The sequence below is a fragment of the Neltuma alba genome, unplaced genomic scaffold (assembly GCF_004799145.2).
Source record: "Neltuma alba isolate B1F8T4 unplaced genomic scaffold, ASM479914v2 tig00001160_pilon, whole genome shotgun sequence".
Lineage (NCBI taxonomy): Eukaryota > Viridiplantae > Streptophyta > Magnoliopsida > Fabales > Fabaceae > Neltuma > Neltuma alba.
This window is the reverse complement of record NW_021632360.1, coordinates 1-14,432: the sequence shown is the minus strand read 5'-3', so window position 1 is coordinate 14,432 and position 14,432 is coordinate 1. Positions and strand designations below refer to the sequence as shown.

General features: G+C 37.4%; 4 protein-coding genes and 1 non-coding gene across 5 annotated transcripts; 2 read left to right on the top strand and 3 right to left on the bottom strand.

The window, feature by feature from the left end:
* The first annotated feature begins 611 nt into the window (after positions 1 to 611).
* Positions 612 to 4,232, top strand: LOC114752333 (tricyclene synthase TPS4, chloroplastic-like). The gene is made up of 7 exons (XM_028941070.1): positions 612 to 821; positions 938 to 1,211; positions 2,428 to 2,809; positions 2,925 to 3,143; positions 3,274 to 3,412; positions 3,516 to 3,764; positions 3,834 to 4,232. Exons 1-7 carry the CDS (start codon positions 612 to 614, stop codon positions 4,137 to 4,139), a joined length of 1,779 nt encoding a protein of 592 aa, XP_028796903.1. The 3' UTR covers positions 4,140 to 4,232.
* A 2,494-nt stretch (positions 4,233 to 6,726) lies between these two features.
* Positions 6,727 to 8,645, top strand: LOC114752324 (transcription factor MYB101-like). Its single transcript, XM_028941060.1, has 3 exons — positions 6,727 to 7,086; positions 7,612 to 8,299; positions 8,401 to 8,645. Exons 1-3 carry the CDS (start codon positions 6,727 to 6,729, stop codon positions 8,643 to 8,645), a joined length of 1,293 nt encoding a protein of 430 aa, XP_028796893.1.
* A 934-nt stretch (positions 8,646 to 9,579) lies between these two features.
* On the bottom strand, positions 9,580 to 11,244 carry LOC114752314 (2-alkenal reductase (NADP(+)-dependent)-like). The gene is made up of 6 exons (XM_028941049.1): positions 11,005 to 11,244; positions 10,690 to 10,870; positions 10,437 to 10,603; positions 10,197 to 10,279; positions 9,943 to 10,069; positions 9,580 to 9,834 (listed from the first exon to the last, which is right to left on the bottom strand). Exons 1-6 carry the CDS (start codon positions 11,242 to 11,244, stop codon positions 9,580 to 9,582), a joined length of 1,053 nt encoding a protein of 350 aa, XP_028796882.1.
* Positions 11,245 to 12,078: 834 nt separating this feature from the next.
* TRNAN-GUU (transfer RNA asparagine (anticodon GUU)) lies at positions 12,079 to 12,152 on the bottom strand. Its single transcript has one exon. It is a non-coding gene; the product is annotated as a tRNA-Asn (tRNA).
* A 1,445-nt stretch (positions 12,153 to 13,597) lies between these two features.
* LOC114752262 (autophagy-related protein 8B-like) lies at positions 13,598 to 14,411 on the bottom strand. The gene is made up of 3 exons (XM_028940991.1): positions 14,370 to 14,411; positions 14,020 to 14,158; positions 13,598 to 13,919 (listed from the first exon to the last, which is right to left on the bottom strand). The coding sequence occupies exons 1-3, from the start codon at positions 14,409 to 14,411 to the stop codon at positions 13,822 to 13,824; spliced, it is 279 nt and encodes a 92-aa protein (XP_028796824.1). The 3' UTR covers positions 13,598 to 13,821.
* Between the last annotated feature and the right edge of the window lie 21 nt (positions 14,412 to 14,432).

The window sequence follows — 14,432 nt, the reverse complement described above, 5'->3', positions numbered from 1 at the left end:
ATGGTTTAAATGGGATGAGCTCCGGGTGTCATCTTAAAGATGAGTACAAAATGAGCATCCAAACTGGTTCTGTGTCAAGCCATACTAATGTAACATTGTTACACTAGAAACGGAACGAGTTTTAGTGTTCATCGCAGTGACAAATATTATGATTACCATTCAAAATCAGTTTTAATAGTCTAGATTTAAAATTTTCAACTAGTAATTTTTAAGTTAAAAATTTCTTCTTTTAAAAAACTTATAGTTAAGAGATTATATTTATTTTAGATTATGTACCTATTAAAAAAACCTTTTTAAAAACAAAATATTAAATATTAAATCACGGCTGTCCATGTTAAATTTAAATAGTTGAGATTTGATAAGCATCATGATGCTTATCATTACGATGAGCACTAAAATTGGTTCTACTAGAAAGTATCGTTTCCTGCATTACAAAAGCTGCATGCATATAAAACTTGACTAATTAATTACTATTATTTAGTATTATTGGATATGCTACATAGTATTAGAGAGAGATTGGGAAACGTGTTATATATAATAAGCCCTGCCTAGTTATGAAACGCAAGCAATTAATTAGCATTAGTATTCACAAGCAAACAAGCCACACAGTTATGGCCCTGGCGAGTGCCTTCCTGTCCAATCCCTCCTTCATCTCACTTAATTTTAGAAAACACAGCAAACCTGGAGGGACTCTTTCATATCGCAGAATTAATGGCAAACTTAATAATTTCCCTCCTTCCTCTCATCAAAGAAACTCCGCCAATTACCAGCCTACCCCCTGGAGTTATGACTTCCTCCAGTCCTTGAACAATGGTTATACGGTAATTCATCACCCCCTTCTTTTCTTGCTCAATTAATTCACGACGTTATTATATATTCACCATGTTCTATTACTGTATATGACATGCAATTAACAATACTTAGCTTGTTGTTATAGGATGAGAAGTACGATGCCAGAGAAAGGATGCTGCTGGAGGATGTGAGGAGGATGATCGTGAATCCCAATACTGAGCCATTGCCAAAACTTGAGCTCATTGACGATGTCCAACGCTTAGGTCTTGGCTACCGCTTTCACAATGAGATTAAAGATGCTCTTCATAGTTATGTCAGTTGGGAACAAAAACGTTGTCCAACAAAACAGTGCAGAAGGCTACATGAAGCTGCTTTAAGCTTCAGACTCCTCAGAGATCATGGCTATCGTGTCTCCCCAGGTAGAGTAAAGCTGCCAAAACGGATCAGGCTTCAGATTGGGGGATGTATAGAGTAGTCCAAGCCTGGATATAGTTTCTTCCTAACATTTAATTAAATTATTATTATTTTTTGTTTTATTTTGGGGTGGGAGAACATGCATGCCAGTAAACAATAGATCATTAAGGATTCATTAGACAGACGTACAACCACGTGAATACTTCGACCAATAATTACTTTAGTGCGTAGGTGGGACGGAGGAGGTTGATTTAAATTCATCTCAGGGATTTATAATCTCTAACATATGGAAAGTGTTACCTCCGATCCTTAATATAAAACCCAGTTCACTAATTCAAAAAGATTAAGAAAATTAGTTAAGTTAGTTGTTTGTAATAAATATGTGTTATCTTTTCTAAAATACTCTTGCTAATCATGTGTATTAGCTAAAATTACAATTTAATAAAACTTTTAATATGTGCAACTATTACAATGCAAGGACTACTTTAGAAAAAATAGATAAATATGAAAGACAAAATAGATTGAAGTTTTATATTTAGTATCAAATTGATAGTCGTTTAGCTCTTATACTAATGGTCTGAGGTAGTATTTTTTAGTATAAAGTTGTTAACAACAGTATATATAGAGAGATAGAAATCGATCCGGATCCTCTATTTCTCTTCTTATTGTCCCGTTAAATCACGGGATGATATCACAGTATCTTAAAAATTGAGTCAAGTAGTTTAATTATATGATTTTGCTATGATGCTGGATGCTGCTTATTAGTATAAATTTTTTAAGATTTATTGTTTTATTACTCAGTTCATTTATTGTGATATTTGAATTTGATTCATTGAGCAAGGGCATACGATCTTTCATGGCAACATACAATGCATTCCTCACAACTAAAATGCTTAGAACTGTTAACCTTTGATATTTGGAACACTGGAGTAGTTGATGTTGGTGAGTTCAAATCAAAGGTTTGGTTTGATTTAGTTTTGGATATTTACGGAACATGTCGACACTTTTGTTTTCATCTACTTAATTTGATAATTAGTGAAAATAATGAAACCAGTCTATTGCCCGCAAGTTTAAAGACTACTGAACCTCAATTTCAGAACTGTTTTACGGTAAGTGGGTGCTATATGGGTATGGCTCTCTTAGAGAGATTTTAATAATTACATCTCGCACGAGCTAATAAACTAAACTAAACAGTGTGATATTGGAACATAAATAACGCAGATATATTTGAGAGTTTCAAGGACCAAAACCGTAATTTCAATGCATGCCATAGCAGTGATGTGAAAGGGTTGTTAAGTCTGTACGAGGCAGCATTTCTGGGGTATCGAGGAGAGCACATTCTTGAGGAGGCCAAGGTCTTCACAACCACTCACCTCAGCGACATGATGAAGGAAATTATAAGCAATGATCATTTGTGGGGACAAGCGATCCGTCACGCCCTGGACCTTCCATTACATCGCAGAACACGAAGGTTAGAGGCGAGATGGTACATAGAAGCACATGGTAAGAGGAAAAACGCAGACAAGGTCCTTCTCGAAGCTGCTATACTGGATTTTAACATAGTACAGTCAACACTTCAAAGGGATCTCCAAGAAATGTCAAGGTTCGTCGGTTTATTATATTTGTTTCCCTATACGCATATGTATAGCAACAACCAATAGTACGAAGTCAAAAAGAGAAAATTGGGTTCAAATATTGATATATGTAATTAATCATAGCTGGTGGAAGGCGATGGGATTGGCATCAAAGTTGAGCTTCAGCAGGGACAGGCTAATGGAGTGCTTCTTCTGGGCAGTGGGAATGGCGTCTGAACCTCAGCACAGTGAGCTCCGAAAAGCACTAACCAAAGTCACCTGTTTCATTACCACAATCGACGACGTCTATGATGTTTATGGCACTCTGGATGAACTCGAGCTTTTTACAGCCGCTGTTGAAAGGTTCATTGTTTTCTCCTATATTCGAATTAAGTTATTTTATAGATATTATTATTTTCGTTGAAAGCTAGATACACATATTAACATACATACGAGCAAATATCATGTGATGAATTCTTTTTTGATGTTTCAGGTGGGATATCAATGCGATGCAAGATCTCCCAGAGTACATGAAAGTATGTTTCCTAGCTTTATACAACACTGTCAATAAAATGACTTATGAAGCCCTGAGAGAGCATGGACACAATATACTACCCTACCTCACCAGAGCAGTGAGTGCTCCACTGGAACGACTCTTCACAACTTATGCAAACACATCGATGTTAAATACTATTTCCGTGTGAAACTAAGTGTTTGTTTTCTTAATTATTAAAGTGGGCAGACATGTTAAGAGCATTCCTGCAAGAAGCCAGATGGTCCCATGACAAACACATACCATTATTTGATGACTACGTCAGAAACGCATGGGTTTCAGTTTCAGGAGTAGTAATCCTCATCCATGCCTATTTCTTTCTCAATCACAATTTCTCAAAGGAGTCACTTCAATCCTTGGACCCCCACCATCGCCTCTTGCGTTGTCCCTCCGTTATTTTTCGTCTCTGCAACGACTTGGCCACATCGAAGGTGGTTAATCCATTCTCAATCTCAATCCTCTGTTGTCATTTGGTTTATCCATTCTCAATGTTTTTGCAGGCGGAGTTAGAGAGAGGTGAAGCAGCAAACTCGATCATATGTCGCATGCACCAGAGTGGGGCCACTGAGGAGAATAGCCACAAATATGTACGTAGTTTGGTGGACGAGGCTTGGAAGGAGATGAACGAAGGAAGAGGAATGGAGTCTAAATTTTCCAGAGCTTTTGTCGAAACTGCAATGGACCTCGCCAGAATTTCCCATTGCACCTACCAGTATGGAGATGGGCATGGAGCCCCAGATTCCACATCTATGAACCGCATTCGATTATTAATTGCAGAACCCATTGAGCTCCCTGAGAATAGATAAGTTTGGGAAAAGGGAAGAAATGGGCATTGAAGAGTGAAAAGACACGCCATGCATATCTTAAGCCCAAGCTAATGCTATCTCAACTTTATTATATATTACTTATCAAGCCCAACTATATTGGATATAAATCTTCCCATCTCAATTCAAACACACCTATCTAGGCATCCTAATAAAATGTGTATGAAAAAAATGTATTCATTAGTGAGAATGACCTAAATCAGAGTATCAATGCTCTATATATATATAAATTGTAGAGTACTGTTAATAATCGGGTTGTTTTTTCACCAATAAAGTTTATAACTGGATACCTTTTCTTTCTTCTTCCAATTTTCCTTCTTCTTTCGATATCATATAGATAAAATTAAGCGTATATGTTAAGACCACTGACTGGAGTGGTTGAGCTAGGTTCAATGAAGTCCTTCCTCGGGGTAAGTCAGACACAACAGAAAAGGGAGCAATCCGATTTTTATTGAGAGGCATAATAAATGTAGTCAATGAATACATGTTCCATTCATGCATGGACATCAATATAAATGTTCATAACCACATTACTAATAAATTTAAATAAATGCATTGCGACAAAACAAATTGAATTAAAAATTGTCATGAACAAAAAAAATTGTTTTGATTAAATTAAAGTTGTAATTGTTACGCAATTTTTCTATCGCGTGGATAGGGCAAACAAGGAAGGAATGCAACTTTATTGGTTATTTACATATCAATGTACGCAGACTAACATTTAGCTGTGCCTGTATTCTTAAACAATAGAGACATCGAATTAATTTTTTTATTCGGGTAAACATATGAAGGTTGAAACCACTTATTTCACATAGTAATTTGGATATACTCCCCCCCCCCCCCAAACTCACACACACACACACAGTTCTTCCTTCCATCTGAGTTAGAAAACTAACTTAGGATGTAAAGAAATTTCCTTTAAACGTTAAAATAGTGAAATGAGGATAACAGTTATTGTAAATACTACTTCTAGTCCTTATTATAAGAGTTGATTGATTAATTTTAGTAGAATAAGAAAATTTGTTAAGTTAGTTATTTATAATAAATAGGTATTGTTTTTCCTAAAATACCCTTGCTAATTATGTATATTAACTAGAACTATTATTTGACGGGATCTTTAACATATATATATCTACTACAAGGACTATTTTGAAAAAAAACAAATAAATGTAAAAAAAAATTAATTGAAATATTATATTTAAGACTAAGTTAAAAGTGAAACTAACTTTTATATTAAGGATTGAAAGTAGTACTATTTAGACATTATGTTTTAGTGTAAAATAAAACATAAAAATAAAAATTAATGAATACGACAAATCCTGCAAGAATAATGGATCGAACTTAATTACAAACGAGAATTAACAACGAAAATACAAAAAATGTTACATTTAAGTACGATTTGGGTCGATGTTCACCACGTACATTATATTGACTGAATTCGTTTGTTGATGAAAGAATTCTATGACCTAAGATGGAATGCTTGTGCATATGTCCAATATAAAACTTTCTTCCCCGTATATTTGTATGCCAAAAGTAGACTTGTAATAATTTCGTGTGTTTTTCTATGAAACACACACTAATTTTTAACTAGACTCGAACTCACACAAGTACAAGAATGAACTAAAGTTATAAACATCAACTGAGACTGAACTACGTACGAATCTTGAAGCCACCTTAGAATGAACTAAATTTATGATGAACATCAACTAAGAATAAAAATATTCAAAAATGGTCATAATTAGAGCACAATTTTTGTCATATTCATTCATCACGTACATTGTATGAACAAAATGCGTTTCTGCCGTCAAGTTCAGGGGAGAGAATCTGTAACATAGCAATTTGTCTTATCCCACGGAGCTGTTTTGAATATTAACCAGACACATTTTTTTCCTACACACATATATTAATGCTTATGAATAATGCCATTTGTTCCGGTCATTTGTTGTTGCGAGAAATTATCTAATTTTCAAGTATTTATCATTAAAACCATCAATATATAAAATTAAAAAGAAAAGAAATAATAGGGAAAAAATGCTTTGTGAAATCACTCATGACGTTATTATACAAAAATAAGGGGAGAAAAAAAGAAGAATAAAAAAGAGAGGAAAAAAGGAAAAGTTATGTAATGCATGAAAAATGAAGGTGAAGAAAGGTGGAAGATGATAAACGCTTCTATGGACGAAGGACTGAGCATGGAACCCGGACCGAAATGCTAGCTCCGCCCCTCTCTTTTCCTTTCCTTTATATTCATTCCCTCCTTCTTCTCTCCTACGCCATTCCTTTTGGCCCCTCTCTCTCTCCCCCTCATACCCCATTTCTCTCTGCAATCTCCATCTCTCTGTTCTTCATTCCTCACTACAAAGCACAATCCCGCACAACCTTTCTCTCTCTCTCAATCCCAGTCTTTTCTTTTCCTTCTTCCTCTTCTTTTCTATCTCTCCTCTCTTCTCCTCATTCTAGACTTGGGAGAGGAGAGAAATTAGTCTCAATTAATCAAACTATACCCTTCGTTGACGCATTAGACGACAAAGGAGAGGGAAAGCAAAATAAATTCGTCTGTTTTTGAAATATGCCGAGAATGATGCACAGTGAAGACGACTTTAGAGACGAGGTTGAGGACGAGGCGGTGGAAGCGACGAACGCAGAGGCATCGAGAGACGGCGAGGCGAAGCAGAGCATGAAGAAGGGGCCGTGGACGGCGGCGGAGGATGCCATTTTGATGGAGTACGTGAACAAGTACGGCGAAGGGAATTGGAATTCCGTGCAGAAGAACTGTGGGTTGACGAGGTGTGGCAAAAGTTGCAGGCTCAGATGGGCCAACCACCTCAGGCCTAATCTCAAGAAAGGTGCTTTCTCTCAGGAAGAAGAACAGCTCATCGTCGAGCTTCACGCCAAGCTCGGAAACAAATGGGCTCGCATGGCTTCCCTGGTATTAACCCAGTACTGTATTTTCATGCGCATGGTTTTTTTTGTGCAGTTCTTGATTGGTTCATTACACGTTTGTGTGAATGTGTGCGCGCGTGTATCCGATGCTGATGTTTTATAATTCTAAACTATTTTTCCAGCTTCGGTTTTTCCCCCTGTTTTTATTCAAGTTAGATCTATGGCGGCTGTGAAGGAACAGCCATTTGTGTTCCTACTCTGTCTATCTCTTGCTGTTTTTCATGGGATTTTTGTTCTTGTTGATGCGGAACACTTTTATTAAAGGAGACTTGTGCGAGAAGATGTTCTTAATCAACTCACAAAACCCACCTAATAAAACCAAAAGATGATCTCATTTTGTTTACTTTTTGAACTTTCAAATGAGTTTCTTCGCCGTTTTTTGTGTTCTTATTATCATAATTCAATTAATTTCGTCCCCAGGTGTCCTCACTCTTTTTACACATTCTTTCTGGGACCCACCTCATGAAGTTCTCATTTCTCGCTTTATAAATTGTTTCTCTGTGTTTTTCAGTTACCTGGGAGAACTGATAATGAGATAAAGAATTTCTGGAACACGAGAATGAAAAGACGCCAGAGAGCTGGGTTGCCTCTGTATCCTCCAGAACTCCAAGAAGAAGCTTCTCTGCATCATCTTCACCAAAATCCGCAATACCATGCACCACCACCTCACCATTCTTCTTCTTTCTCATTTTCTTCTCTCCTATCTTCTTCCTCCAACAAACGCCATAAGCTCAGTCGCCAGCTAAACAACCTTGGTTATGATATAACTTACGACAGAAGCAATCAACACCATCAAAACATCGGCCTGCCATTACTTTCCTCTGTTTCTCCAAATGGGTTTAGTTATTCCGGTGGTACGATGACAGAGATCTCTTCGACCCGATCGGAAACGCCTCCTTCTTCCTACAGTACTGGTGGGGTTCATGGCTTGATGGGAGGTTCGACCATTAGTCCTGGACTTGACTACCATGAAGTTGCACCATTGTCATCATCAACTGAAGGAAACAGCGGGCTTTTGGATGCTTTATTGATGGAGTCTCAAGCCCTTTATGATTCTGCTGCAGGAAGGAAATTATCCTTGAAGAGGAAACGAATTGCAGACGAGGAAGACAGAGACACTGAACAATTGGATTCCGATGGGAAGGATAATAGTGGTGGACTCCAGAGGGATGATTTAAGCTCTTCTCAATTATCAACAGGTATATATTCATTCTTGTTTGTGTGGTAAGTAAGCTTTCATTTTAAATCTGCTCCATGCTTGGATTACGGTAATTTTACTCCAAACTATTTGCTTACACAGAGAAGAAGGCATCATCAGTTAGGGATAACGATCCATTGGAGGAGATGAGTTCCATGGACGATGACTTGTTTAGCCTGTTGAACAATTTTCCGTCAGAAATGCCAGTGCCTGAGTGGTACCGAAGAGGAGAAAGACAAGCACTGGGAGTTGAAAATCAACAAGAAGCTTCCCTGGGACAACCTAATCAGCAAGTTGCTTGGACCCTCGGAACCTGTTGGTCGAACGACCTGCATAGTATATGCTAAATACATACATATATATATATATGCTTCTTCTCTAAACTTGGAACTGAAATGGTAAATGACATAGTATATATACAGTGCAAGATATTGGCACAACAGGCAAAAAAAAAAAAAAGGTTGGGTTGTGTACTTGTGTTAGAATATAGAAAGGTAGAGAGAGTATATATGGTGTACATGCTTGTGGCGGTCGAAGACCAGAACGAATGACATGATCATATGATAATGTTGATTAGGTGGGTTACATAGGTTTGGAATTAGAGGCTGTACTAGGATTGAGGTTGATATAGAGACAACAAATCTTCCCTCACCCCATTTAAGCGCTTTTCGTACGTTTGTAGATTTGTAGAGCTTGCGTATGATATATATACATATATCTATAGACAAAATGAGCTTGTAATGAAACAAATATTTCATTTTGTGAAGTTAAGTTTTAGAGTTTTGATTTTCAGCTGCTAATAAGTTGGCGGATCGAGATGTGTGTGTCGACGCATGAAGATATATATTAATTTATTATTAGAATTTCATAAAATGGAGAAAAAAAATTGTGATTGGCCAAAACTGTGCTTGGTTACATTTTTTTTCTCTTTTGTCTTTAAAATAAACTCGACTATCTGCAAATAAATACACATAATTACGGTTCCAGAACCACGATTACACATAAGGGAAATCAATCTCTTAATCAAAGAATATATTGTATTTCATAGAATTTTCATATTCTTAGCCATATGTAAATCATATATAAAATTTAAATTAGGAATTTTTTTGCCATCAGATTTAAATTAGGCTACTGGTTGTAGCCATTATGTTTTAGTAGAAAATAAAACATATGGAAGCGACAATTAATTAATACGACAAACCCAAGAACAACACAAACATTAAGATGTGAAGGCTGTGTCTGAGTCTTAGAAATTGGAACAATATTACAATAAGAAATGGACTATGTGTTGAGTTGAATGATCACTTTTCCGACATTAGAGCTTGAGAATAAGGAAGCCAAGCTGTCCAAGAAGCTCTCGATTCCGTGATTGATTTGGATCTTTGTTTTGATCTTGCCTTGCTTCATGTAATCCTCCATTTGTTTAGCGAATTCTCCAAAACATTCCCAATATGAATCCAGCACAAAACCCTCCATCTTCACCTCCTTCCCCACCATATTCAATAGATTCCTTATGCCCCTTCTTTCTGTCCAAACCTGCACCATACATACTTATTAGTGATTATACATATATATCTCATCAAAATAATTACACTTTAATGCAGGCTCCGGAATGAAAGCTTAATTATGATTCATTTGATTTACCTTATTATATTCGGAAATCATCCCGCAGAGTGATATTTTGGCGTGCTTGTTCACGTGGTTGAGAACGGCTTCAAGCATCTCACCACCAACGTTGTCAAAGTAAAAATCAATACCATCAGGACAGTACCTGCAAATTATTTTATTGTTATAAGTGGCAATTGAATCCTTAATTAAGATAACTATATGTGTGTGTGATAGATGTCTTGTTGAGAGAGAGGAAAAATTGGAAAGAAAAGAAAAGAAAAGAAATATACTTGCTCAAGGCAGCATCAAAATCCGATTCCTTACGGTAATTGAATCCATCATCGTAGCCAAATTCCTCCTTGATGAGCTTCACCTGATCACAGACCAGTCGTTTGACATTTTCTCAATGATTCAAATAACGAGAAACGGATTATCACGATCATATATATCACTCGATTAATTGATCCAAATGGGTACGTAATAATCATGTAAATAGAACTAGAGTGCTCAATATGTAAGTACTAGTATACCTTATGATCAGAGCCGGTGCTTCCGATGACCCGACAGCCTCGGAGCTTAGCCAATTGGCCGGCGCAGGTTCCGACGGCACTGCAGGCTGCTGATACGAACACATTGGATCCTGCCTTTGGCTGTCCCACCACCTCCACACCCACCCACGCCGCAAACCCCGGTACTCCTATAATCACTCAAATAATTGATATGATTAGTATGTAGTGTATATACAGAGCAATTATTAATGACGATCTTTTGCTGAAAGGCCACCTAGAGAAGTGAGATAGTCTGGCAATGCAATCCCGTTGGAGAGATCAATTTTCCGAAGGAGATGAGACGACGTGACGCAATACTCGGCGATCGGAGAAGATGGATTCAGAACTATGTCTCCCTCCTTGTAATCACTGTCCTTTGATCCTATCACCCTTCCTATCCCGAACGTTTTCATCACCTGCTTTCACAAGCCAGCATGCACGCCATGAATCTCAATTCTCAAATCTTCTTGTGAGGAGAATAACATCACACACACATCATAGAATGAATGCTATTGAAAAGGACTGTAAATACTAAATATATAATGCTCGCCTGGTTAAGCGGAAGCTGGGGGAAGAAAAGGCCATCGTTTGTTCCAGTGAAGGTGGCGCGCAGGTACGGCTCCACTGACAGAAACATCAGCTCAATTGCCACGTGGCCTTCGGGGATAGAATCTCCACCCAGTGATACTTGAAAGCTTCGGAGCTTCAGATGTTCTGGTGTCGGAACACCTTCCGGGCAATAGGCTGCCACTTGCCATTCTCTGCTTTCCACCACATGATGATCTCTCATTTCTTCTTCTTCTTCGGTGTGCTGTATCAACTTTGGGCAGGCCAGTGATCGAGATTTCAGAGACTTGCTTGCTCTTTATAGATCATCAAACCATGCATCTTCTCCAAATCGCGATCTTCATTCCAGCAAAACAAAAAATCCGGCTTCTCTAAGTTTTTCCTTTTCAAACTAATTATGTGTGTGATGCCAATTGGTGTTAGTATATGTTGTACATTCATTCCTACAACTCTATATCTTAGTCATAAATATGAAATCTTTGAGATTTTTCTTTCCTTGTTCTATAGGCCTGAATAGCACTGATATATTTCTTTCCTGATTCTACTGGCATAATCTCGGCAATCACTCGACATTTACCATCTTAGCATTAAAAGAAAGATTTCGATTTCAAATATTGTCCGTACTAATTAATTAAATTCCGTCAAAAAGAAAAAACAAACTAACTAAACGAAAGACTTTTTCAGCAGCTCACACTTTGATATTATTGAAATGCAAAATAATTTAGGAGTAATGACATTTCTATAAGCACTCAAAAGTTCTGCATTTTAATATCATTTCGGTGACAAGTAGTATTTCTGTAAAATGCTGTCCAGATAGAAATTTCGGTATTATTACGTCAGATGTTTGCCTAAAAGACATCTGCATCAATTCTTTTTTTTCTTTTTTTTTTTTGGGTCCAATGCATCAATTCATTATATATGGAACCAACCACTGATGTGTCCAGCGCCCGGCAGAAGTTTTAATTTCCCTATAAATCATGCAGGCAAGACGATGTGCTACAGTCATATTATTAATTTAAGAAAATTGTTGAGGAAGATAAAAATATCCTTGAACAAACGCTAGAAGGAGGGCTTGAACCTCCGACCTTGTGGTTAACAGCCACACGCTCTAACCAACTGAGCTATTCCAGCTGTCAGTATTGGCTTTTCGTATTATTAATTTATTGGCAACTGCGAACAGCTCCCAATCTTTCCCCCCTGAAAATGAAAAGTGATGCGTGGGTTTCCAACATCTCTGTCGTTCCAAACGTCCCCTTGGCGGACTCCTCCCGATACGGAACTGGCTTGCCTATTTGATTCCCCCCCTTCCGTTTGAAGTTAGTTTGGTGCTGTATAAGAAGTAAGGAAAATTGTTTTAAAGTCCAATACATAATTATTAAAGGGTAAAATTAAAACCAACAAAGCAGCTTACAATACTATATTTTAGTATACAAAATAATAACTTCTTACGTGTCATTAAGACTTTTTTATGATTATCTTTTTTTGATTGGAGCCTCGTAACAATTCTTCTATAAGATTTGAGATGAATTACTACTCCGTTTATTCTTTTTAATATTTTTATATTATACTAAAATTGAAAATAAATAGCAATGTAGCCCAATTTCAAGGCGGAATCCTTGACGGTAGTCACAAAGACCCCAAGTAGGGCACCCCTTGTCCTTGGGTTCAGCTGGTAAAAAAATTGGACTCTCCTACAATCCTAGAGTTAGTCAAAGCGCAGGGGGGGAGTATTCAAAATCAACACCTCAGATCGTAACATGTGGTAATCTCTCATATGGAGCCCTCTCCGTTCCAGTTGAAGATATGGTGCAGGTAGGATTGAAGTCAAGGGTTAGTTTCCTGTCTTTGGATCGTGAGTAAGTTCTTAAAATTTCTCTCACCAAAAAAAAAACCAGAAAAAAGAAAGGACCCCAAGTAGGGCTGAGCGATGTGGAGGGCTGGAGGGCCGAAACCAACTCCAAAGACCTCTATGATGGGCTATTTCTAGTTTCCATACTATCAGTATCTTTTGAAAAAATTATTCGCTGGCCCCATGCAAAAAATCACATTATAAAAAATATGTTTAAATTATTCAAATACTTTGAATTCCTATCCTTTATTTGTAAATAAGATCTAATAGACATTTACCAAAATGTTCTTAATTATATATTAAAAAAATCCTTCCCATCACCTATCAGATCAAAGGCAGGTTAACGACACAAGATCCGTATTTGACCGGGTGGCCAAAAACTATGAAGCAAAAGAATAGGAATACAATTGAAAGCGGATAGTGAGCCACGACGGCCGTCATAACGATTACTTCTGCAGGATCAGACCTAAAAAAATGTCACAAAACAAAAACTCCTCCATATATTACATCATATATTGTAAAATTATTTTTAAATCCCATCCATACACCCTTAATATCGTAAGGTTGGACCTAGCAGTCTAGCACCCCTTTATTTGAAAGAATCGAGGATGACGCCTCCATTGACGGATAAAACAATTTTTCATATTATACCTCTCTCCCCCCTTTTTGGATTTTTTTTTAGGGGTGGGTGGCTGCTGGCTGGGCAGGAAGGGCGACGCGACCGAAATCTCATGATCAGAGATTAAACCCAATTGAACTATACAAATTTCATCCGTTTAGGATTAGGAATGAACAGAGTTCTCAAGTTTTGGTATTCATAAAGATAGTCATCATACACATTAGCAACTTCAGGAGAAATAATTCAAACCGGAGAATTTACAACTAGAGCTAACTAGTTCGAGGTCGCTTATTCCTTCTGAAAGTTGGTATACACATGGCTGCTGTTAGGTATTATTCCATCATCCCGAACGTGTTCTCCCCGCTGTAAGTCATGTACAGGAAACCATCTTCATCCTTATTTTCCTCATAAATTGCAGACATCATAGCAGCTGCATCAACACAAACCAACTGCTCAATTGACGAATTTCATCCCATTTGGTATAAGCACTGTTCAACACAATAAAAACTGGAAATTCCAATTAACCTCACCAGTCGGAGGTAAAATGTTTTTGACGAAGATAAAGATGGCCTTCTCAGGGCTCAGCTTGATTCTCTTTCTCACAACATACACAAACTGTCCAACAGTCAGATCAGCAGGAACCAGATACCTACACTCGTCCGGTAGCAACTAATGTTGATATCATGTCTTAAGAGAGGCATAAATCAAAAAGAAAGGAAAGGGTTTTTTTTTATGATATTCGTGGGACAGCAAAAGCAAATACAGATGCAAAATAATCGAATGTTCAAATAACTCTCAAACCCCCCCGGGGGGGTCTAGAGGTACAGTTGACAAGAAAATGTAAGACCAAGTTAAGATAAGCATTTGTCAACAAAAGTACATTCCCCTGTCCCGCATCAATCTTGTTATTGATCTTCCTCATATCTTTAAGAATTTTGACAAA

Coding starts and splice junctions, on each gene's coding strand:
- LOC114752262 (XM_028940991.1), bottom strand. CDS start 14,411: ATGAGGAAGATCAATAACAAGATTGATGCGGGACAGGGGAAT. Junction 14,159..14,369: donor TTGATGCGGGACAGGGGAAT/GTACTTTTGTTG, acceptor TATCAACATTAG/TTGCTACCGGACGAGTGTAG. Junction 13,920..14,019: donor AAACATTTTACCTCCGACTG/GTGAGGTTAATT, acceptor GTGTTGATGCAG/CTGCTATGATGTCTGCAATT.
- LOC114752333 (XM_028941070.1), top strand. CDS start 612: ATGGCCCTGGCGAGTGCCTTCCTGTCCAATCCCTCCTTCATCTCACTT. Junction 2,810..2,924: donor GATCTCCAAGAAATGTCAAG/GTTCGTCGGTTT, acceptor AATTAATCATAG/CTGGTGGAAGGCGATGGGAT. Junction 3,765..3,833: donor ACGACTTGGCCACATCGAAG/GTGGTTAATCCA, acceptor ATGTTTTTGCAG/GCGGAGTTAGAGAGAGGTGA.
- LOC114752314 (XM_028941049.1), bottom strand. CDS start 11,244: ATGAGAGATCATCATGTGGTGGAAAGCAGAGAATGGCAAGTGGCAGCC. Junction 10,871..11,004: donor CCCAGCTTCCGCTTAACCAG/GCGAGCATTATA, acceptor TTGTGAAAGCAG/GTGATGAAAACGTTCGGGAT. Junction 10,604..10,689: donor AGACTATCTCACTTCTCTAG/GTGGCCTTTCAG, acceptor GAGTGATTATAG/GAGTACCGGGGTTTGCGGCG.
- LOC114752324 (XM_028941060.1), top strand. CDS start 6,727: ATGCCGAGAATGATGCACAGTGAAGACGACTTTAGAGACGAGGTTGAG. Junction 7,087..7,611: donor GGGCTCGCATGGCTTCCCTG/GTATTAACCCAG, acceptor TGTGTTTTTCAG/TTACCTGGGAGAACTGATAA. Junction 8,300..8,400: donor CTCTTCTCAATTATCAACAG/GTATATATTCAT, acceptor TTGCTTACACAG/AGAAGAAGGCATCATCAGTT.